The sequence below is a fragment of the Scyliorhinus canicula genome, chromosome 15 (assembly GCF_902713615.1).
Source record: "Scyliorhinus canicula chromosome 15, sScyCan1.1, whole genome shotgun sequence".
Classification (NCBI taxonomy): domain Eukaryota; kingdom Metazoa; phylum Chordata; class Chondrichthyes; order Carcharhiniformes; family Scyliorhinidae; genus Scyliorhinus; species Scyliorhinus canicula.
Window position 1 is genome coordinate 127,342,695 of NC_052160.1, and position 15,658 is coordinate 127,358,352.

General features: G+C 46.4%; 1 protein-coding gene across 2 annotated transcripts in view; it reads left to right on the forward strand.

Moving 5' to 3' along the window:
* srgap2 (SLIT-ROBO Rho GTPase activating protein 2) overlaps nt 1–15,658 on the forward strand; it is a 198,148-nt gene that overhangs the window by 151,372 nt on the left and 31,118 nt on the right. For both annotated transcript variants that reach the window (XM_038821042.1, XM_038821043.1), the window contains exons 9-15: nt 553–750; nt 1,534–1,618; nt 7,575–7,602; nt 8,535–8,565; nt 10,099–10,159; nt 11,423–11,500; nt 13,102–13,236. In XM_038821042.1, coding sequence (XP_038676970.1) covers nt 553–750; nt 1,534–1,618; nt 7,575–7,602; nt 8,535–8,565; nt 10,099–10,159; nt 11,423–11,500; nt 13,102–13,236 — 616 coding nt within the window. The remainder of the gene's footprint in view (nt 1–552; nt 751–1,533; nt 1,619–7,574; nt 7,603–8,534; nt 8,566–10,098; nt 10,160–11,422; nt 11,501–13,101; nt 13,237–15,658) is intronic.

Sequence of the window (15,658 nt, forward strand, 5' to 3'; positions counted from 1 at the left end):
GCTGGATGGCCTACTCCTGTTCCCATGTTCATCACGCTCAGGTGTCTGCACGTTTTCCCCGTGTCTGCAAGGGTTTCCTCCGGGTGCTCCGGTTTCCTCCCACAAGACCCTTCCTCCCACAAGACCCGAAAGATGTGCTGTTAGGTGAATTGGACATTCTGAACTCTCCCTCTGTGTACCCGAACAGGCGCTGGAGTGTGGCGACTAGGGGCTTTTCACAGTAAATTCATTGCAGTGTTAATGTAAGCCTACTTATGACACTAATAAAGATTATGATTATTATTATTGAGTAAATAGTCTCTGACGCTGCTGTATATTTGTCTTCCTGCAGTCTGACCAAGCCAACCAAGCCAACCAAGCAAATAGTTAAAAAGTTACAAAGTGGTACAATTAAAATATACATTTGTGTTTGTTTCTGAATGAAACACAGAAAGCCACTGAGGCCCCTGTCTGATCAAAGGCTTCTAATAAGTTCCAAACGTGGGGATTGGGGCCGATTCCCTCCTGATTTCCTTGCTTGGGTACACTCAGTTTGTTTGTAAATCACCACAGGTGAAGAAGACCATGGAAGCCACGTTACAGACAATCCAGGACATGGTTACTGTCGAAGACTTTGATGTAGCCGACTGCTTCCAGTACACGAACTCCACTGAGTCTGTCAAATCCACCCTTTCGGAAACATTCATGAGTAAGCCCAGCATCGCCAAGAGACGAGCCAATCAACAAGAGACAGAGCAATTCTACTTCACGGTACGAAGATGCGATGTTAGAACATGCTCCGTTTGGTCAATTCTGACCAGGGTTTTTTTTTTTTACATCGCGGGGAGTCGCCTTAGTGATGCTGTGAGCCCTCCCCCCCCCCCCCCCCCCTAGGGTGTAGTGCCAGCATGACCCTTCCCCTGGGGGCTTGGCCCCAGCATGCTGGTGCCGCATGGGTGGGATATCTGTGTGTGCTCACACCCTTGGTGGGGTGTGCTTGTGCGACTGGTTGGGGTGCACCTGTGTTTTCATACCCCTGGGTGGGGTGGGCCTGTGCCCTTAGATGGGGTGGACCTGTGTCCCCGTGCCCCTGAGTGCCCCCCCAGTGTTCCAGTTGACACATTGGCTCACTTTAATGTGTGTTGCTTGTTAACATTGAACAATTCATCAGACAAATGTTTTCATCGGACCTCTGGCGCCCATGCAGCTTCAGGTCCGGAAAGGGGAGCTCCCGAGGCCACACAGCATGTCATGGAAACTCTCCAGTGTTCTGCGATTGCCTTAGTATTTGTAATGATGCACTTTCGCAGACTTCATTAGAAACGCAAAATGTATTTATTATTAAGAAAAAAACATACAGCAGTACAACAGCCACCTGGCTGCCCTTAGCTCTCTACGTGTCTGCTGCCTAAGTGAGGATTCCACCCCCTGGGGCGAATACCCACTCTGCGTCCCAATTGGCCCATAAAGCCAGGTGACCCTTTTCTGCTGTGTTGCCCTTAAGGGGACGATCACCTCAAATAACCGCACTATTGTTTCTTGCTTCTTTCACAGAAACTGAAGGAATATTTTGAAGGCAGAAACTTGATCACCAAACTGCAGGCGAAACATGACCTTCTACAGAAGACTCTGGGAGAAAGTAGGAAATGCTTTTAATCTTCTTCCTGATTAGCTCATCAGTGAGTTGGGCGATCAGCCCAAATCCCTTCAAAGCCAAGCCCGCCCCTTGGAGCAAATCCACGATGCGATTAAATCTTTTTAACCTCTCTCTCTCTCTCTCAGCTAATGCGCCTTTTATCAAAATTCAGAGTTGAAAAGGCCAATCGTCAGATTTTATATTGTGCTGTTTTGTTCAAGTGAGCTTCCCCTATTGGTGTTATACCACCACTGGAGGAGTTGACGGCAAGTAGAATACAGACACCTCTGACAATCCAGGATTTTAAACCACTTTGAGGTTTGTAGTTGGAATGATAGTTCCTAATAATAGGCTTATTCAAATTTAAAAGCTGGAAATTTCAGTAGATTTCAAAATATTGCCCCTTCCTCGGCTTTGTAGGGGATGGACAGAATCAGTCTCGGCCATGAAGTCTGGTAAAAAATTTTAAATAAGTATTTATCTGAAATGGGGCTTAACGGGGAAGGTAGGCACAGCTTGTTCAAGTAGGCCCGCGATGGTTTACCTCAAGCCTGAATTTCCCTGAATTTTCTGATTTTTGAAAACCTTTGGGGAAAAGCTCCTTGGACATCTAAAATTCCAAGCACCAGCGATCACGGGAAGCATTTCACCTGTTTAATTTCTTTCCGATGTTTTACACTTGCTGCAAGCAGGCCAGAGTTTAAATCGAGTGCCTATCTCCTGAGCCTTCCTGAGACTTTGCATAAGAATTAGCAGCAGCTTATCCCTTGGTTTTGATTTCCAATAGAAACGGTTTCCACTCAGACATTAAACAGACAGGATGCGTAGGATCTTATCCTGGAACATTCCAGAAAAGAACAAAATTTATCAAAGATCCGAGAGAGAATGCATACTAACCTTCAAAGCTTGTGTAAACAGGACCTGGATTGAAGACTTATTCAGTGTGTTGGTGCTCAGCATTATAGGTCTAAAAACAATTAGTACACTTGTTGCAAAGTTAGCTTCATTGGAATTTTCCACGGGCTAATATTATACTTGAAATGGTTTCACAATCGCTCAGGATGCAGCACTATTGGAACGGGTAGCAGTTACCTCCTGAGTGGTCTGCTGTAGTAGGTACTGCCCAACAGGGTATCTAATCAGTGGAGACCAGAAGGCCTCGATCTCGGGTGCAAAAGCAAAATACTATAGAAACTCAATTTTTGGTGAGTGGTTTTAGTGCAGAGGTAACTCTCAGTCCCACTGGAGGGTTATTACGTGGGATACCGCCAAATTGACCCTCAAACTAACTTCCCTACAGCAATAAAGGATCCTTCTTCAGAAAGTGTGCGCCCTCTCCCTTCCAGAAATAATAAACAGGAATACAAGACCAGGAGACGTGAGGAAGTGTGAGGGGAGAAAAACCTGCTGTGAAAGATCTCCTTTCAGTCTGCTAGGGGCTGACAGACGCCATCTGCTGAGACGGTGTTTGGCTTCCGGAACAATCCCAGATTTTTCCAGCCTGGTTGCTTCCGATCCAGGCCCATCCTGCTGAGCTGAGCACAGCTCCGTCTGCCGTTGCTGAGCATTGAGCCGGGGGTAGGCTGCGCAAGCTGCCCGGCCGTGGTGCACACCCCCTGCTGTGTGGTTGCAGCACTTTCTGCTTTTGTTGCAGCTTTTTGGTGTTTGCGATTTTCCCCTACATGTAAATTCCAATTCGACTGCTCAGCCAGTTTCCTGCCATCAATCCTGTCAGCCTTTCCCCAGTACCACTGCACGTGGAAAATGCTCTATAAAATTTACAACAAGCCATTCAGTCAAGCCAGTGTTTATACTCCACACAGGTTTCTAGCCACCCTGCCTACCTCATCTCACCCGATCAACAGATCCTTCTGTTCCATCTGTTTATCTAACTTGCCTTAAATATATCTATATCATTGGCTGCAGCTACTCGCTGTGGTAGTGAGTTCCACATTCTCTGGGTAAAGACATTTCTCTGAGAAGTTTATTAATGACCAAATATATATTTATGTCCTCTAGTTTCTCCCTCCCCACAGCTAGAAGCACTTTTCTGTTAACCTGTCAAACCTCTTCATAATTTTAAATATCTCTATCAGGTCATTCCTTAGCCTTCCCCTTTCTCAGGAAAAATGCACCCCCCCCCCTCCCCACGCCCAGCCTGTTCAGCCATTCTTGATAATTATAACCTTACTGTTCTAGTACCATTCTTGTGAATGTCTTTTTGCACATTCTGCAGTGGTATCATATTATTCTGCTCCATAGGTATACATTGAATAAAATGTTGAAATATTTACAGTTAATAGGTCCAGTTACATGGACCAAGATGCACGCACTCAGTGAGTGGACAGCTCGTGGCTTGCCGTGTCGGCATGTTGTGTAAACTGTGCGAGGCAGTGGAATAGTGGTGGTCTCGTTGGACTAGCAATGCAGAGTCCCAGAGGAATGCTCTGGGGACCCAGGTTCGAATCCCACCACAGCAGGTCGTGAAATTTGAATTCAATAGCAATCTGGAATGGAAAGCCTATTGATGGGGTTGTGGAGGAAAATCCCACCCTCTACCTAGATTTAGATTTATTGTCACGTGTACCGAGGCACAGTGCAAAGTATTGTTCTCCATACAGTCCAGACATGAAAGCATAGAACATATGATAAATACATGAGGATACATAATGAAAATACATAAACATATACAGCGGATGAAGTATACAGTATATAGTGCGACAACTGTAGAGAAGATGCGTAGAAAGATCATTTAACTCCATACAATCAGTTCCGAGACCCTAAGAGGGTTATTCCGCAGTCGGGTAACAGTGGTGAAGAAGCTGTTTTGGAATCTCCTGGTGCGTGTTCTCAAGATTCTGTATTTTATGCCTGATGGAAGAGGTTGGAAGAGAGAATAACCGAGTGGAAGGGGTCCTTGATTATGCTGCCCATTTTCCCAAGGCAGCGGGAGGTGTCGATGAGTTAATGGATGGGAGGCAGGCTTGTGTGATGGACTTGACTGTGTTCACGACTCTCTGTAGTTTCTTACAGTCTTGAATCAAGCAGTTGCCATACCAGGCTGTGATGCAGCCAGTTAGGATGCTTTCTATGGTACTTCTGTAGAAATTGGCAAGAGTCATTGTGGACATGCTGAATTTCCTTAATTTCCTGAGGAAGTAATTTCCTGAGGACCTAAAGGTGCTGTTGTGCTTTCTTGGTCGTAGCGTTGAATTGGGTGGACCAGGGCAGATTGTTGGTGATGTTCACACCTCGGAACATTGAAGCTGTCGACCATCTCCACCTCGACATTTCTTGGGCCCCGTATCTAAGGAAGGATGTGCTGACCTTGGAAAGGGTCCAGAGGAGATTCACAAGAATGATCCCTGGAATGAAGAGCTTGTCATATGAGGAACGGCTGAGGACTCTGGGTCTGTACTCATTGGAGTTTAGAAGGATTATTGAAACTTACAGGATACTGCAAAGTCTGGATAGAGTGAACGTGGAGAGGATGTTTCCACTTGTAGGAAATACTAGAAGCAGAGGACACAATCTCAGACTAAAGGGACGATCCTTTAAAACAGAGATGAGGAGGAATTTCTTCAGCCAGAGGGTGGTGAATCTGTGGAACTCTTTGCCGCAGAAGGCTGTGAAGACCAAATCACTGAATGTCTTTAAGACAGAGATAGAGAGGTGCTTGATTAATAAGGGGGTCAGGGGTTATGGGGAGAAGGCAGGAGAATAGGGATCAGAAAAATATCAGCCATGATTGAATGGTGGAGCAGACTCGATGGGCCAAGTGGCCTAATTCTGCTTCTATGTCTTATGGCACCATTGATACAGACAGGGCTGGGGACAACACTTCACTTCCTGAAGTTGATGACCAGCTTCTTAGTTTTGCTGACATTGAGGGAGAGATTGTTGTCATTGCACCATGCCACTAAGTTCTCTATCTCCCTCTTATACTCTGACTTCTCATTGTTTGAGATATGGCCCACTACGATTCTGTCATCAGCAAACTTGTAGATGGAGTTAGAGTCAAATTTTGCCGCACAGTTATGTGTGTGTAGGGAGTATGGTAGGGGGCTAAATACGCAGCCTTACGGGGCCCCAATATTGAGGACTATTGTGGAGGAGGTATTGTTGTTTATCACTACTTATTATGTTCTGTGGGTCAGGAAGTCAAGGATCCGGTTGCAGAGGGAGGAGCAGATTCCTAGGCTTTAGAGTTTGGATATGAGCTTGCCTGGGGTTATGGTGCAGAAAGTGGAGCGGTAGTCAATGAACAGGGAACAGTCAATGAACCTCATGCTAAAGATCTTGATCATCTGTCCTAATATCTGTTTACATGACTCCATGTCAAATGGTTATTTGTTAATGTTTCTGTGAAGGATTTTGGGATGTTTTACAACGTTTAAAGCTGCTTTATCTTTATACATGCAAGTTGTTGTCAGAGCATTATACACAAGAATGTGTACGACCCTTTCAGTAACATGTTAAATCTGTTACCCAGCAGTAACCTTTCATTTTGCGTGACCCTCTTGTCTGACGAAAGAAGTTGGGACCTCTACATCCATGGGTAGTAGTGGTAGGGATGGAGGAGGGGAGGGGGGGGGGGGGGGGGGGGGTTATTTAAAAAAATGATTGATTGAAGCAACTTGCAAAGGTGAATTTCAGAGAAGTTGATCTGCCTTTTTTTCACCGCAGTTGAAACTTCTTCAGAATCAGGCAGTTTAAGAATCTCTGATTATAAACAAACCATTCTCTGCATAGGAAATGGATAATCAGATTGCAGAAAGGGAATTTTTGGTAGCACAATTACCATGGGACACAGCACTGGGTGGGATTGTGGCTGAGTGAGTGAAGAGTACTGACCATTGTACTCCGCAAAACAAGCGAGGGAATGGTGAGCAACTGTGATGAACGTGCCTGGATGAGTGCAGCTCTAATAATATTCCAAAAGCTCAACACCATCCAGGACAAAGAAGCCGTCTTCTTCCACAAACATTCAAACCCTCCTCCACTAACAAACAGTGGCAGCCATGTTTACCATCTACAAGATGCACTGCAGTAGCTCACCAAGGTTCCTTAGACAGCACCTTCCAAACCCACAACCACTACCATCTAGAAGGACAAGGGTAGCAGATACCTGGGAACCCCACCACCTGGAAATGGCCTCCAAGTCACTCACCTCCCTGACTTGGAAATATATCGCCGTTCCTTAACTATCACTGGGGCAGCATCCTGGAACTCCTTGCCTACAGCACGGTGGGTGAACCTACACCTCGAGCACTGCAGCGGTTCAAGAAGGCAACTCGCCACCACCTTCTGAAGGGCAGCTGGGGATGGGCAATAAATGCAGCGACACCCATATCCCGTAAATGATTTTTTAAAAACTGGTCAGGCTGTTATCAATCTCCAAACTTGGGCTTGCTTCTTTCCTCCCCACTTTCTCCAGAGCGGAGATTATGCAGACGGCCAAGATCCCAAATATTCTCGAGAAATAGGTTCCACTTCGCCACAGATTCTGTGAGAAGAGCTCATGTGTTAAAGCTCTGACATGGGGAGCTAGCTGCTGGGTTTCCACGTCACCCACAGGATGGTGATGTTGTGGGACAGGCCAGGGAGGGGCAAAACAAAGATTTTGCGGAAAGTTACGTCAGTAGTTGCTGGGTTGGATGATTCATGGGTGTTTGTGTCTGGGGCCATTCTCATGGTTTGCAGGCCCATCTCACTTCCTGCATTGTTGTCACTCCCTGTGATGTCGATCTCCCTCTGTCCAACCCCCACCCCCCCATCGCCGCCACGCACACATTCCACAAAACTGCTGCACCCCCAGTAACCTCCAACAAAGGGGGTTAAGTGGCCTGTTTCGGGCATTTTGTTGATGTACACTGGCCTGTCATTTAGTTCCAGACTTTTTTGGTTTGTTTCAGATTACTAACATTCATATTTTGTTTTTCCTCTTCGTCTGTTTTAGGCCAGAGGACGGATTATTCCATTGCCAGGTAGGTTTGGCTGACTTTACAATTTAGAATTTTGGATTTTCCTTGTGTACTCGTGTTCGATGTCCAACTCAATTATCCACTGAAAATGGGGAAAATGTAAAACTGCCTCTCAGTTGAGCAGATCGTTTTTTACACATGATACCCAGGCTCAGGCTTGGGTGAAGATTGGCAGGATCAGCTGAACCCTTGCTTGCCCCATACCAGCAGGATCCAGGCTGATGACTGGGTGCAGTCTAGCAGACCTGCTGTGTGCTGGATGTTGTGCCTCTTTCTAATGCTCACTCAAGATGGCCTGGGTGGCCTGATGTCTTCACCCCCTTCCCACAACCTTGTGGAAAGCCCCTGCACATCTTCCTGGGAACCTAAGCACAGAGGACAGCACAGTGGTTAGCACTGCTGTCTCACAGCTCCAGGGTCCCAGGTTCAATTCCGGCCTTGGGTCACTGTGTGGAGTTTGCACGTTCTCCCCATGTCTCTGTGGGTTTCCGCCAAGTGCTCCAGTTTCCTCCCACGGTCCAAAGATGTGCAGGTTAGGTGGCTTGGCCAAGCTAAGTTGCCCCTTGGGATTCAAAAGGATAGGTGTAGTTGCGGAGATTTGAGGTCGGCCTGGGTGGGGTGCTCTTTCGGAGGGACAGTGCAGACTCGATGGGCCAAATAGCCACCTTCTGCCCTGTAGAGATTCTGTGGGAGGTGGAAGTAGGATGTTATTGAATGCCAGCTGTCTCACGGTAGGCATCATGCAGTTGGGGCTAGCACATTAGCAAAGTGTGGACAAGGTTTGCTTGTGTCTGCCTCATGTGATTGATCAGCATGGTGGATGCCTGAGTCAGTTTGATTTGATAGCATTGGGTTTGTGCAGTCTAGCTTTGAGTCGATTGTGGTCTTTCTTTGCTTAACTCGTTATTTCCTTTCTCTCATTCTATCCCGTACAGTGGGCGGCGGAACTCCAGTGTGAGAAAACAGGTAACTACCCGGTCGGGTAGTTTTTATACTCTTCTGATTAAACTGTTCAGTTCCATCACCAAGAACACAGTTTCTAAAAGCTTTGGGACTCAGCTGCTGAGAGTCCAGTGCGGAGCCCCCACACCACCCCAACGTAACTCCAACTTGGAGCAACACTGGCACAGGCACAATTATCAGGGGTGTCCAATCTTGCACATGGCTAGCCTGAAGACTCGTAACTCTGAAGTTGCTCTTTTCTGCCTTACTGACTAAGAGGGGCTGGTTATTCACCAAAATTTCCAGCATAGAATCAAACATCCTCCCTTTCTGTTTCAGCCACCCAAGTGGTCCAACCTGAATTCTTCCCAATTTGTACTCCGCCATTACCAAACTACCAGTTGCTAGTCACTGCTGGCAACTGGCTACCAAGATAGTACACTCCGTTATTTTGGAAAGGTTACAAGTGCTGATTACTAATGCTTATGGCAAACTTTGCATCAGCAAGGATTTATGGTATTGTCACTGGACAAGTAATCAGGAGACCCAGAGTAATGCTCTGGGATCCCAGGTTCGAATCCCACAATGGCAGATGGTGAAATTTGAATTCAATAAAAATCTGGGATTAAAAGTCTAATGATGACCATGAAACCATTGCCGATTGTCGTAAAAACCCATCTGGTTCACTTATGACCTTCAGAGAAGGAAATCTGCCATCCTTACTCGATCTGGCCTACACGTGACTCCAGACCCACACAGTGAGATGAAAATCGCTTATTGTCACGAGTAGGCTTCAAATGAAGTTACTGTGAAAAGCCCCTAGTCGGCACATTCCGGTGCCTGTTCGGGGAGGCCGGTACGGGAATTGAACCATGCTGCTGGCCTGCCTTGGTCTGCTTTCAAAGTGATTTAACCCTGTGCTAACTGCCCCCCCCCCCCCCCCCCTCCGAACTGAAGTGGCCCAGCAAGGCCACTCAGTTCAAACACAATTAGGGATGGGCAACAAATGCTGGTCCAGCCAGCGACGCCCATATCCCAAGAATGAATGTTTAAACAAAAAAATGAAAAGCTGTAAATCAGCTGAAATCTGTAATTGGGCGAGGACGATGTGTCCGGGAAGGGGTGGAGTGGGTGAAGAGGACATTTGTTATCTTTCATCAAAAAAAAAAGGATTGAGCCGTGCAGTGGAATTTGCACCAAGATCAGAAAGTGTTGTAGCAAATAGTGTTTAGATTGGTCCGTAGTTTTGGGAGGTAGGGAGGTCGCTGGCGATGAGGAGTGGCACAGATTTGAAGCCCTAGAAACAAATGTGCAGCAATAAGAGGGGGAGCGTGAGGATGGAGGGAGAAGAATGAGTGTGCGGGAAGGAGGAGGAACTGTGCGGGAAGATTAATTTAGAATTGTATTTTTTTGTTAAGCGGGGTTCGATACACTCTATAAAGGCACAGCGGGTAATACACTTGGTATCTCTAATTATTTGGTGGATTTTGAGTTGTATCGAAAGGAGTTTGTAAGGGAGCGAGTTGTTGTTGATTATTTTCATCATATTGTTTCTAGGATGGGAATCAGATCATTCCTCTTGTGGTGGAAAGCTGCATTCGTTTCATCATCCGACATGGTATGTGGAAGGTCTGATCATTGACCAATATAGCAGAGAGGAGACCATTCAGCCCATCGTGCCTGTTCTTTAGTAGAGCTGTCGGAATGACCCCCTTCCCCTACTCTTGTTCCATTGACTTGTAATTTTTTTTCTCCTATCAGTATTAAAGTAATTCTCATTTGAAAGTTATTATTGAATCTGTTTCCACTGCCTTTTCAGGCAACCCCTTCCCGAGCATAACAACTTGTTGCAGAAAAACATACGTTTCCTGTTCTACCTCCTGATTTTTTAAAAATCATTCGCCGCGTCCTCTGGTCACTAACCTTCTTCCGCTGGCACCGGTTTCTCTTTATTTACTTCATCAAAACTATTTATGACAGTTCTATTAAATCTCTTTCTCATCTTCTCTGCTCTAAAGAGCTCAGTTATTTTTGATATCTCTACATAGATATGTCATCCCTAATACTCGTTTGGCACCTTCACCATGCTCTCTACTTCCATAAGAAGACCTCCTTTTTGTCCCTTACTGGGCCGTAACTTACGCTGACTACGTTTTTAATATTTGTGTGTTTGAAATTTGCGTTCTTTATTTTGTCAACCACCAGTTTCCTCTAATCCTCTTACTCAGTTTTCCTTGGATTTGCTATGTTCAGTTTCATTCTCTGTTGTTATTGTGACCCTTCAGTTGTCATAAACGAGCTAATCGCCTGCTGTAACCTTGAGCATTGAATGATAACAGTGTGGACTGTCACTGCTGGTTTTGTTGCTAAATACGTGCCCTAGAGTGGAGGCCCACTAAAGACAATGGTCTGGGGGACAGGGAGGCTGGGGTGGGAGAAATGCTACCCGTGCTTCGTTGAGCGACTGGGTATTGAAGTTGAGGTGGAGAGAGGTGAAAGGAGGGTTTTGGGTGGGAGGGGGTGCAGTTCTTATATTTCCTGTTTCAGGATTTATGACACCAGCCAGTTGCTACGAATGGGGCCCATTAATGTTAATATGGAAATCGGTGTCGACTTCTGTGACATCTGGCATCTACAAGCAGGGTGGTACGCCGACAGTGCTGAGTGTGATGGGGTACGTCGGCTTAGTATGATTGGACATGTCAATCCCACTCCAGCAGCTGGTGTCCATAAAAACAATCCCAGTAAAAGGTGGCACTTTCTGGAGTGGAGGGAACTGTGGAAAATAGCTGCGTGAAATTCCTTTATATGCGGGTGAGGTGGAAAGGGGCTCATAGTCACCAGCTCATTGTGATATTTATTTAAATATTGTCACCCAAAGGTCTGCAGCATGAAGGAATTTTCCGAGTGTCAGGATCACAGATTGAAGTTAATGATATCAAAAATGCCTTTGAGCGAGGTAAGTGCTGGAATTACTTTTCTTCTTCAACCCAGTGCTGTGTTCATTCAGAGTTTTCTCTTGGCTTTAGTTTTCAGTCAAAAGTGAGACGGTCACTGTTGGTGACTCCTTCTACCTGAACCATTGAAATTAAGCCGCTCTGCTCGGTAACTCGAGTCGGGATTTGTGGAGGCTCGGGTACGGAGCTGAGGGAGGCTCCGGTACGGAGCTGAGGGAGGCACCCGTACAGAGCCCACGTTCAGGGAAACGGCAGTACTTGATTGTACAATTGCTGGATTCCTCTTTCCCTCCAGACTGGACCCAAGGATGTGTTGGATGCTGAAACAAATAAGCTCCAGCCTTCAAGGTCCTCGCCACCAGGTGTTACCGCACATCTACTCCGGTCTTAGTGCCGTACTAAACTGTCAGGAAACAGACACGGTTGAGAAGGAATTGGAGAGATGTTGTTGGGGGGTGGTTTGGGGTTGAGGGGTGCAGTGTTCTGAGATCGTCTGGTTTTACATTTCTTTTTCCTGTGGCCAAGGTGTCCCAACATACAGAGCGCACCCTGGAGGTTAGGTGTAGTTTGTACTGTTAGCTGCACATGGTGAGTGAGTGCTCCCACAACTAATACACTAGACATTAAATAAACCAACATTTTCACTTATGATGGGCCTCAGGCCTATCCTGTGCCAACTCCTCCATTTTACAACCAAATGCAGCTCAATGGGAACAGGTTAGAGGGTACACCTATTGGGGCAGTTTTAAAAAAATTATTTCATGGGATGTAAGTGTCACTAACATGGTCTGCATTCATTGCCCAACCCTAATTGGCATTTGGACAGGCTTTAGTGAGTGGGCAAGAACACAGTAGGTGGAATTTAATGTGAAAAAATGTGAAGTTATCCACTTCAGTCGGAGGAAGGGAGGTGCAGATTGAGTGTCGATGTCCCAAGGGACCAGGTGTCCTGGTTCATAAATCACTGAAAGCTAACATGCAGTTGCAGCAAGCAATTAAGAGGGCGAATGGCGTGCTGGTCTTTACTGCAAGAGCATCTGAATATGGGAGTAAAGGGGCGTGATCGTACAGCCTCATTGTGCCCAGCTCAAGGTGCAATGAAGCTGTTAAATCTCACACGATAATCACGGTATTGATAGTCTTGAGTGATTGTTGGAGCTACACCCATTCAGGCAAGTAGTGAGTATTCCATCACACTCCTGGCTTGTGCCTTTGGACAGGCTTTGCGGAGTCAGAAGGTGACTTACTTGGTGCAGGATTCTGAGCCTCTGACCTGCCCTTGTAGCCACAGTATTTATATGGTGAGTCGATCCATTGAATGTCAAGGGGAGATGGTTACATTTTCTCTTGTTGGAGATGATCATTGCCTGGTGCTTCAGAGGAATTTTCTAGTTTTTCAGGGAAATAACCTTTTTTTCTCTCTTCTCCCCCCCCCCTATTTTCCCATTACCCCTTGTTGAGAAGGTTGTAAGTGGGAATGGTCAGCTCCAGATGGGTAAATAAATTGGGAGATTTTAATTCCCACAAACTCAGCAAAAGCTGACTTCATATTGTGCTGTCTTTCTCCATCCGCTTCATTCTGTCAATGTGCTGTTGTGTGCAGGTGAGGATCCTTTGGCAGGAGATCAAAATGACCATGATATAGACTCGATAGCAGGAGTGCTGAAACTACACTTCCGAGGATTGGCCAGCCCGCTTTTCCCCAAGGAGATTTTCCACGACCTGATTTCCTGCGTCAGTAAGTTGAAATTTCCCTTCTGTGGGATGCCCGGACTTGACAGTGTGTACGTGTCTCTGATTCCCGTGGGCTTTTATGGATTGAGAAGGGATCAGGCTGAAAGGATTGAAGCGCAAAAAAGAGACAAATTGAGTGGAGGATTGAAAGCGGAGGTTGTCAAAATGGGCAAAGTGCAACATTGTATTCAGTGTGATTTCCTGCTGATGGGTTAACCCCTTCCATCAGCCTGAACCCAAAATCATCCTTCATGCCCATTGAAGTAGACATTTAGTGACTGATGGCTAGGCTTTCAGAGGAAGGGACTGTGTCAGAATTGGAGCTCTCCTGAGGGGGATGGCAGAATCAGCGAGATGGTACCACCCTGCCAGAGGCAGGCTCACGCTGGCCCTGGCAATGTGTCACCTCTGGTCTCACAGCCTGATGTCACTCAGCACTAGTTATCCCTTTGAGGCTGTGACATTGCTGCAAGGTAATTGAAAACTTAAAATTTTGCTCTGACTCCATCTCTGGTTTTGCGATTGAGGCAACTCTGAGACTTGAGCCCATAGTCTATCCCTTTCTTGACGCTTAGAAAGGGTGCATGGCTTATTAGTATGCTGGGGCTTGGAAACGACACTTGCATACAGAGACAGGAGTAGCTGAAGTTTTTCATAGATTCCCTACAGTGCAGAAGGAGGCTTTTTGGCCCATCGCGTCTGCACTGACCCTCTGAAAGAGCACCCTACCTAGGGTCAGACCCCTATATTCCTGTAATCCAGTAACCCCACCTAACCTTTTGGGCGCTAAGGGGGAAATTTATCATGGCCAGTCCACGTAACCTGCACATCTTTGGACTATGTGCGGAAACCGGAGGCACCCGAAGGAAACCCATGAAAACACGGGGAGAAAGTGCCCACTCCGTACAGACAGTCACCCAAGGCCGGAATCGAACCTGTGTCCCTGGTGCTGTGAGGCAACAGTGCTGATCACTGGGCCACCTTTGACACCGTGCCACCCTTGAAACAGAGACGATTAAAGAGGAGGTTCAAAATTATGAAGGGAAATGATAGAGTTAATAAAAGCGTAAGTGCATATAAAATAGGAGCAGGTGGAAGCCCTTGAGCCCATTAATACTTGACCTCAATTTCACAATTTCACTTTCCTGGCCAATCGCCATAACCCTTGATTCACTCTGTCCAAAAATGTTTCTCTCATTCTTGAATATACCCACTGAAAGAATATCCACAGTCCTCTGGGGCAGAGAACTTCACCACCCTTTGAGTGAATAAATTTCTCCTCATCTTGGTCCTGAGACTATGCCCCCTAGCTTTAGACTGCCCACCTACAGCTGCTCTGCAGTTACCCTGTCAAGCCCCCAAAGGAACTGTATGTTTCAGTGAGATCACTTCATTCTTCTATAATCCAGAGGGTATAGGCTCATTCTACTCAATCTCCTTTATTTCTACCGGCCAAAGGATCAGTAAATAGAGGGACACAGATTTAACATCATTGACAAAAGAACAAAACAGGAGATGGAAGGAATTATTTTTCTGTAATGAGTTGTGATTAGGAAGGTGCTGTCTGAGAGGACGGGGGGGGGGGGGGGGGGGGGGGGGGGGGGGGGGGGGGGGGAAGCAGATTTAATAGGAGCTTTCAAAGGAAATCGAAGATATATTTGATGGGGACAGAGGAGACGGGGGGAACTAAACAGATAGCTCTTTCAAAGGACTGGCACAGACAGGGTTGGCTGAAGGGCCACTTGTGTTATATAATTATATGTTTTTTTATTTTCTGTTCATGGGATGTGGGAGTTGCTGGCTGGGCTAACATTTATTGCCCAGCCCTAAGGGTACTTAAGAGTCAACCACATTGCTGTGTGTCTGGAGTCACATGTAGACCAGACCAGGTAAGGGCACGAACCCCACTCAATGATCCCCAGAGCATTGCCTCGGGTCTCTGGATACTAGTCTAGCGAGAAATGAAAATCGCTTATTGTCACAAGTAGGCTTCAAATGAAGTTACTGTGAAAAGCCCCTAGTTGCCACATTCCGGCGCCTGTTCAGGGAGGCTGGTACAGGAATTGAACCGTGCTGCTGGCCTGCCTTGGTCTGCTTTAAAAGCCAGCTATTTAACCCTGTACTAAACCAGCCCCTTTTACCACCCAGAATACAACCTCGCTTAAAGCTGCCTCCCCTAGAACTCCCAAGTCACAGAATTATCTTGTGTTTTAGCCAGTCTTGTCTGCTGTTCCAGTGGACATTGATGTAACGTAATAGTGGGGCGCTCTGGTTGGAAATCAGGAAAGGTGAGATTGAGTGAGTTGAAGAGTAAGAACTTGCCCTGTCTTTGAAGCTTAAAAAATACCAGCCAAACAGCTGCAGAAACTCAAGTCCGTCTCTTCAATCAGTGCGGGGGATCCTCCAGTGACAGCAGTCAATTGCTG